The sequence below is a fragment of the Diorhabda sublineata genome, chromosome 6 (assembly GCF_026230105.1).
Source record: "Diorhabda sublineata isolate icDioSubl1.1 chromosome 6, icDioSubl1.1, whole genome shotgun sequence".
Taxonomy (NCBI): Eukaryota; Metazoa; Arthropoda; class Insecta; order Coleoptera; family Chrysomelidae; genus Diorhabda; species Diorhabda sublineata.
Window position 1 is genome coordinate 12,134,519 of NC_079479.1, and position 8,128 is coordinate 12,142,646.

At 32.1% G+C, this 8,128-nt stretch overlaps 2 protein-coding genes across 22 annotated transcripts in view; one reads left to right on the forward strand and one right to left on the reverse strand.

Moving 5' to 3' along the window:
* The window catches only part of LOC130446066 (inositol hexakisphosphate and diphosphoinositol-pentakisphosphate kinase 2), a 163,028-nt gene extending 157,800 nt beyond the window's left edge, over positions 1-5,228 (forward strand). For all 21 annotated transcript variants that reach the window (XM_056782097.1, XM_056782092.1, XM_056782093.1 and 18 more), the window contains one exon: positions 1,041-5,228. In XM_056782097.1, coding sequence (XP_056638075.1) covers positions 1,041-1,247 — 207 coding nt within the window. In that variant the 3' untranslated portion in view covers positions 1,248-5,228. The remainder of the gene's footprint in view (positions 1-1,040) is intronic.
* Positions 5,229-6,017: 789 nt separating this feature from the next.
* Positions 6,018-7,859, reverse strand: LOC130446070 (transmembrane protein 186). Its single transcript, XM_056782110.1, has 2 exons — positions 7,481-7,859; positions 6,018-7,425 (listed from the first exon to the last, which is right to left on the reverse strand). Exons 1-2 carry the CDS (start codon positions 7,740-7,742, stop codon positions 7,130-7,132), a joined length of 558 nt encoding a protein of 185 aa, XP_056638088.1. The 5' UTR covers positions 7,743-7,859; the 3' UTR covers positions 6,018-7,129.
* Between the last annotated feature and the right edge of the window lie 269 nt (positions 7,860-8,128).

Consider the following 8,128-nt stretch of genomic DNA (forward strand, 5'->3'; position numbering starts at 1 on the left):
TTTGGCACATACGACACTAGGGGAATACCTTTTTGAAAACCAAACATATTTGACAAAAGGGGTCTTGACTTTCCTGACTATGCCTACATAAGTTAATCTGTGGTTCTTCAAAAGATCATTTATAAGTGATAACGTTGTAAACCAGTTGTCACATGTAATATAATACATTTTAATACTTTTTGAGTCACTTTTTACTCTAAATGGTCCATTTAGTTGTTTACCGACATAAGCCTCTAGGGTATTAGGTTTTTTTGGTTAGTATTGGCGGAAACTACATCGCCCCCTAAATTCTTATCGGAGCAAGTTTATCTATGGTTCTTCGTACTTCTGTTGTTTCCCAATCATTAAAACGTAACATACGAATTTCTTAGAGACAATATCAACCAGAACATTTCCACTCCACAACTTTTTCTATCCCATAGTTCTTCAAGATTTAGTCTGGCATCTTTTAAACATCCTGCTAAATATAGAATGCCCATTAAAGCTTTTATTTCACAGACATATCTGTAAGTAATTATATTCTCTCTTCCAATTTTTTCATCTTTTCGAAGCCAAACTATGTTTCCACCACACTGTTCCATCTTTATCGGTTAAAAAAAGGTATTCGTTTTCTTTTTGGTTCATAATCTTCATTATCAGACTCGGAAGAAGCATCCTGCTCGGAATCCAATGGCTCAGATTCAACTTCACAATCACTGAAGCTTTCGGTCTCAGAGCAATTATCTTCTGAATAAATCTCCATTTCATTTTCAGATGGTACTTCTCGCAGTAGACGAAGAAGTCTGGCTTGCTACTTCTCGTAATGCATTATCTGCAAATATTTATTGTTATAAAATAAATTGTTGTACTGCCGGATAAGTTAGAAACATAGCTGGATGGCTTAATTCGTAGCACCCTTTCCAACGGGGATCTGTGCAGTGGAATTCTATGTTCGGGTTCCACAGACCCGGCGCTACCACCGCAGGGTTAATAAAATAATTTTCCGTATTTTTTAATGATACCTCGTAATGGTTATTGAAATGTATATTTGTATTTTTCAGATGACTAAAACTCAACGATTCACAACAACAAGAGTAGATGAAGCCGAACATGCTGCTTCAATTGCTAAAAATATATCTAAAACCAGCACCGAGAACGATTCAACTTGTCCACCCCCTTTTAAGGATAATATAAAATGTTTAGACAATACAAGAAATAAAACTACACATTCAGAAGAAAGTAGAGATAATGAAACTAAACTAGAATAATTTTTAAGTATTCATGTAGGTATTCGGTGACGCCAATTAGTGATTAAATTGCAAATATTAATTTGTTCTTCATGTTGTATGTCATTCATTATTTCTACTACATGAATTGCATCTTCTAAGTATTATTGTTTTCAACGAACTATTTTAATTTATTTGAATTTGATATCTCACGATTTTAATTATTACCCCTTTTTAATTTTGGGTATACGTGTTAAGTGGACCTCAATTCCCATTCATTTTATAATTTTCTTCATTATTTTCCATTTTGCTTATTTATTATCAATCTTTACTCATTCATTATTTGTATGTAATCCAACCATCCAAGCCCTTTTACATCCATTCCTGTTTCAAGATATCATTCCATTTTGTTCTTCCAAAGGGTTTCCGCAAAAAAACCAGAAAATTTAACTTCAACTTCTGTTTTAATGATTCACCACAAAATGTTGATATTGGCTTAGGTACTTTAGTGATTATTTCTGCTTTTATCTTGTTTGATGCTATTTTTCTAATCTTTCTATTTTCTCAATTTGAACATCTAAAATTAATTGAAAGTTTGTCTTGTCTTTACATTTATTTCTCCTTCTATGAGATCAATAATTTTTATAATCTCTATATTGATCTCCAATCCTCCACGTTCTTTGTAATCTTGCTTTTGGGAGTAATTCCTATTAACTACAATTGCAGATAATTCTTTCATAATTTTCTCCTCGTTTATTATTTTTCTGCCCTTCACATCAATTTGTTATAATTACCTTTCAACAAAATATTATTACAGCCTTATCCTAATATTACCTTCTTTCATATTCTCTTATTTTTTTTATAATTTAGTCATTTTATAAAACATGAATAATTTTCTGAAAATTCTATGTATATTGTGCATAAGATACTCGATGAATGAAGAAAGTAATCTTCAATTTAGATTCGTATTATTTTTCATATAAGGGAAGTCGAGGGAAAGTGGCCACCATAATAGAAATCTGCTCCAAGTCATGTCTAAACAAAAGAAAATTCAATTCATTTGCACATAATGCTTACTTGAACAACAAGCTACAGTTTTGAAATATATTTTGGCTTTTATAGGTAAACAATTCAGAAATAGAGATAAAAATGTTTCAATTTAATTATCCACTTTACCCCATATGTGGTGCAAAGCGGTATAATAGTAGGGGCAATGTGGCACATAGGTTGGGGTAGAGTAAACAACAAATTAAATACGCAAAATACAAAAGTTATTGTCAAATTTTAATAAGGAACATAACCTCTAAGCTTCTTAACCAAATAAACATATAAAGTACAAAATGCTTACTTTAAAATATAAAGAAAAAACATATTCTGTAAAGCTAGAAAGAAACACCTTAAAAAACTAAAAAAGAAAACTACCGCAAATGAAAAAAATATCGAAAACTCTGCCTCTAACTTGTCCAAGAATTTAAAGATGTAGTTAAAACACTTTTACTTTTCCATGTCTTTGTAATTCTACTTTCACTTTTCCTAAAATTTCTTCGCTAATTACCTCACTGACATCTTCTGCCTCCGGAAAAACAAAAATATCTGAAACGAACCCTTTTGAATTCGAGTCTTTCCGATATTTGTTATTTTAGAGCAACAAATAGCTTTGTTGCCATCTTATCAGATGTCAGCTAAGTCAGTATGAAATCATTGATATTAAGATGTTCCATATCAATTTTTTCTACATTAAAATTTTTTGTTTTGGGATAATATTCGAAATCACAACCAGAGTCATTAGAATCTGCTAGCTCAACTTCGGTTAAAGTGTTTAATGATGAGTCCGAATAGATTTTTAATTCTTTTTGATCTTTTTTGACATTGATAAATTTCTTTTCACATTTTTTTTTTCTTTCTTGGTATCTTTATTGTTGTGGCTTGTTTGAGATCCTCATAATTCGGTGTCGAGGTTAGGATCATAGTTTTCCCCCTTTTTATATTTCGTTTTGGAGCTTTTGATGCACTAATTTTCGGTAAAGGTAGTATACCTTCGGGGGAAAAATATAATTTCTCATTTGCGCTAGGAACCGTGTTCTCAAGCAAAGGTGAAGCTTGAGAAGTTCCTGGTTGTGGGGATGAAGCTCTAACTGTGGAGGTATTCGGTTGTGGTGATTGACTTACTAATTCTACCCTATTTTGGATGGTATTAATCTTTTGACAAGTTTCTGAACATTCTTCAATTGGTGGTTTTTCTGTAACTTCTGCCGATTTAAATAAACTTTCCGGAAAAATATCGGGGTTATAGGGAGAAATTCCAGTGGCTTTAAAGTCATTAATAGCATTTTGTACAGTTACAGCACGTTTAAAAGCATTACCAAACAGTTCCCCAACTTGATATAACGTTATGGCTTTTCCAGGGTTATTAATAAGCTATTTTTTTTGTTTCTTGTTCGTAATAAATATTCAGTGGAAACATAAAGGCTACATCCAAAGGTTGTATTCGGTGAGATTGAGGTGGTATTACGAGTAGATGGACATTATTCTGCCTTGCTTTTTCAACCAATATCGAATTTTTAGTGTAGGTCTTCCTTCGTTGGCTTAACATACTTTAGGAAATGATCAAACCAAAAATCAGCAAATATACTACTTTGCAACTATCCTGATGGGTGATATTCAATTATAGATTCTGGGGGCAGCCCTTGCTCAAGAGCTGGACATTTCGTTACTCGTGGAAATATCAATAGAGGGGGAATATAATATCCGGAAGCATTGAAGCAAATTTCTGCAGTGGTTAATGTTCCTCTTTCAGCCGAAGATAAGCTACCCACTTGTTTTTTTCCCTTTACATGAAAAAATTTGGGAGGGCCTATTGGGAACCGTTGAAACCCCTGTTTCGTCGCAGTAAATATCCTACTGGGTGGAAATTTATGTTTTTCAAATAATTCCCTCAATAGCTTAAAAAATGATTGTGTATTATATTTATTAAAAGACGAAGCTCTTGCTATTGAAATGTATTCTGACAACCTCAAAGAAATATTTTGATTTCTTTTTAAAAACCCGTAGATCCAATAACGCCCAGCAAGACCTTTTTCCTGGTTGAAATTATGAGGGATTTTATTTTTTCGGCGAACTGGAATGCAAGGTGTCGTATTTCTCTAGTTCCGAGCCCAAAAAGCCTACTCTTCATATGTAAGACAATATCGACAAGTTCCTTCTCTTGTTCATTAAAGAAAACTGGTTTAAATCGGCCAAATATTTTTTGATGCTTCGTGGGAGTCCTCATTTGAATTGATTCTTCTCCGAAGTGTTGTCAAAGGAACTTCATATTGAGTTACAGCTTTTTTTCTACTCAAAATATTATTTCTGATATCCTGTCATACTTTCTTCCGACCAAGCATGTTGCTGCGTTTTGCGCTTATAGTTTCTCCCCATTGTTAAACAATTTTTGATTCTTTGGGGAAAAGTTATGGCCACTTTACCTCACAACTAAAAACCACTTTGCCCCCTAATGTAATCCAATATAAAAACAAGTTAACAAAAAACACATAGTATTAGTTTCGTTTTCTGTAGGTTAACTTTAATTTACAATACATTAAGCCGTATAAAAAAATAAAATACTTGAAAAATTAATTTTAGACTAGGCTGAAATGATTACGAACTTACATCTAAATTTTACAAAAAAACTTTGAAAGGTCAAATAAATAAACATATTCATTTGACGACTGTTGACTACATACTGATTAGTTTAGGACGCTAAAGAGAACCGTTGCATGACATAGTGCTCATAGATGTCGCTGGGAAATATTATTAAAAGCCACTTTGCCCCGACTTCCCTTACTCATCAGTGTGAATGGAAATTTGTTCATATCTAAATAAAAAATACTAGTATGTGGGCTTTCTTAGTAGTAAGAAATTTTGTTTTAAATAATCAAACAATAAAACTACTTTTATATTTTAATGTAACATGTTTAGCATTTAGCACTTTGAGTTCCATCCAGTTTTTATCCTATAATATATATTATTTTCTATTAAAAATTGCAGTTTTTTAAAACCAGTCCAATGACTTCCTCATATACAAAACGAAAATATAGAGCGATTAGAGTGATTTTAAATTATTTTTATTAGAAAACAATTCCAATTAAATGATGTCTCCAAAGTAATTCAAATAAAAGCAGAGCTGGAACTCGGGGACGGGGATATCCTTCAGTTGATTGGTTACAAGTATTTGACTGACCTAAAATTACGTTCCTTCACATGTTTTAATATAGGGAAGAGGGAATCACTACTCATATTCAATTGATGAGCCAATATCTTTTGAACTAAAATTTTATTGATATTTTCATGAATTCTTGCCATTGGAGGCTTTTGACAAACGCCTCTCTGAAGGCCTACTGAAGTTTCTGTAGCAGTGCGCCTAAATAACGGGAATAATTCTAAATGTTTCACTGTAAACTCGCGTTTTTGTTTTATTCATTTCATATTTTATTAATCGGTTGAGTAAACAAGAAAAACCTTTAAATCGTGAAATCTCTGGAAGCTACAAGATTAAAAAAAAATTTACAAAGAATTCGCTCTTGGTTTACAAAGTAGTTTGTTATTGTCACTCGTTTTTAGAATATACTTCAAAATACGATTGGACAGAAACAATGACAACTGAACTCAATCAATTTCAAATTCGAAGTAAACGTGATAGACGTAAGGATGTCTACTTGTAGCCCTCTAAGCAGCTTGTTTCCACTGTTGCTGTACCAAATGCTGAGTTGAAAGTCTCATTTCTTAATTTCAACACATTTCGTAATGTACTATAAATAGTGCCAAACAGTTGCAACCCTTCAACGAACCTAGTGTGGTCGTCAAAGTATGTTACAGACAATATAGTCGATTAGCTATGGAAGAAGGATAGATAGATAAAAAATGCTAGAAACATTTTGGCAAGCACCCAAGTCAATTCCATAACTACTCATTGAAATGCTACATATTTTTCGATTATTCAAACTATTATTACAAATAATAAGGAAATGATGCCGAAGAGCCAAAGTCTAAGACTTGTGTGTGTACAAACATTATCTTAAACACTCTTTGAATCCCACCCAATTTCCACTAGTACTAAACCAGGAGTGTCACTCTCATGCTATTGTAGAAACTAATTGGACAGTGAAAGTGTGAGAAGAGTTAGAAAAAAAGAGACTCCAGTGGACAGAGATTAGATAAGACAATATAGGAATACTTGGAAGAGATATGTGAAGTATACTGATGAATAATTATAAAATAAAGATTAATGATATTATTTAATGTGATATGTTGCATTACATTTCTATATATAAAGGTAATTGAACAATAATTTGATGTAGAGAAGAATGCCGACCTTGTGGACATTGGTGTGCTGAAAACATTCTAAACAAATATAAATATCCTGATCTTGCTATTGAGACAGGACAGATGTAGCATATAGAGAGGGTTGAAGTGGTACCAAACATTGTATCACCTACAGGTTAATCTACTTTAACTTCTACAATACTATAAATAGTTCAGTCTTAATGCACACATAATACTCTATAATCATCCCCTCATTATTATTCAGTATTTAAGTGTTTCTTTGTTAATTTTACCAAAATTTGGTATGATAAACATTATAAATAACAATTCTGAATAGTGTACATAAACATTTCATTAAAACTAAGTACATGAAATACTAACCTTTTAAAAGGTGAATAAGAGTGATCACAATGTTAGGATATTTCATTTTGTGTCACCATCTGTCTCATCTCATATAAATACATGGTAATTTTGGAGGTAAGTGAAGATTATGTCTCATTTGTGTTATTTTTAATCACTTCAAGAGATTATTTCCTAAAGTTTACATCTAAATATAAAAGATAAGATTTTTCAACTACAAAATCATATAAACCTTCTAAGGGCAAATAATTCAATGCTATTTAAAGTATTTTATCAAATATTTTTTGATCGACAATATTAGCAAATCTAATATTATATTTCAAATATTCATCTGTTGAATATCTTCTTAATTTTGTATAAATCATATCAGTTATTGATCTGGGTATTTCTTCTCTGGGTATAATATCTGCTGATGGTATTACAATATCTTGTCTTTTACCCCAAAAGTCAATATATGCAACTTTGACTAGGTTTTTTTCTTCATTATAATAGATGAATCCTACAAATTTCCTTGTAACAAATCCCAAGCCATAAAAAGTTACACATCCAGATATTCCTGCAAAAATATTATTACTTGCAACCAGGACACACGACAAAACTGTATGAACAACCTAATGCAGAAACGACTTGCACAGCTTCAAAACTAACAAAGTTCATCAAATTTAATGACAATGTGCATGGTATACTAACACCGGTCAAAACTGTTTGCAGTATTTTCAATCTATTAACTGCAGCTAAAGGCCTTATATATGGAAATTTATAAACAGTCACAAAATGACTTTCCTTGTTTTGATTTCCATTAACTGTATGTAATTTCCGGGCAATTTTAGTAATACGTTCATGTATTGAGAGTTTTGTAACTAGATGAATCATTTTATTCTCTATTATATTTTTTTGGAAACAATTGTAAAAAATGCATTTCACCAATGGTTAAATACAGAAAGTTTGAGGTTAACACATAGATAAATTCATATATGTAATCCTTCTATATGAACAGTTCCTATAAACTGTTCCGACTAGGGAAAACAGAATGACAACAATTTCTCTATCCTCCCAGGCTCCAGCCTGGTTTTGCGCATTCTCAAGTACGCGCAGTATAGATAGTGTCCTTAACGAGAGAGAAAATGAATATTGTCGGCACCGTAACGTAGGGACACTTTTCTCCAATATCAACTGTCCACATAGGAGTATTACATACATGTCTATATGGACAGTTTAAACGGGAAGGAATGTACCACTATGATACATCGTACAGGCTA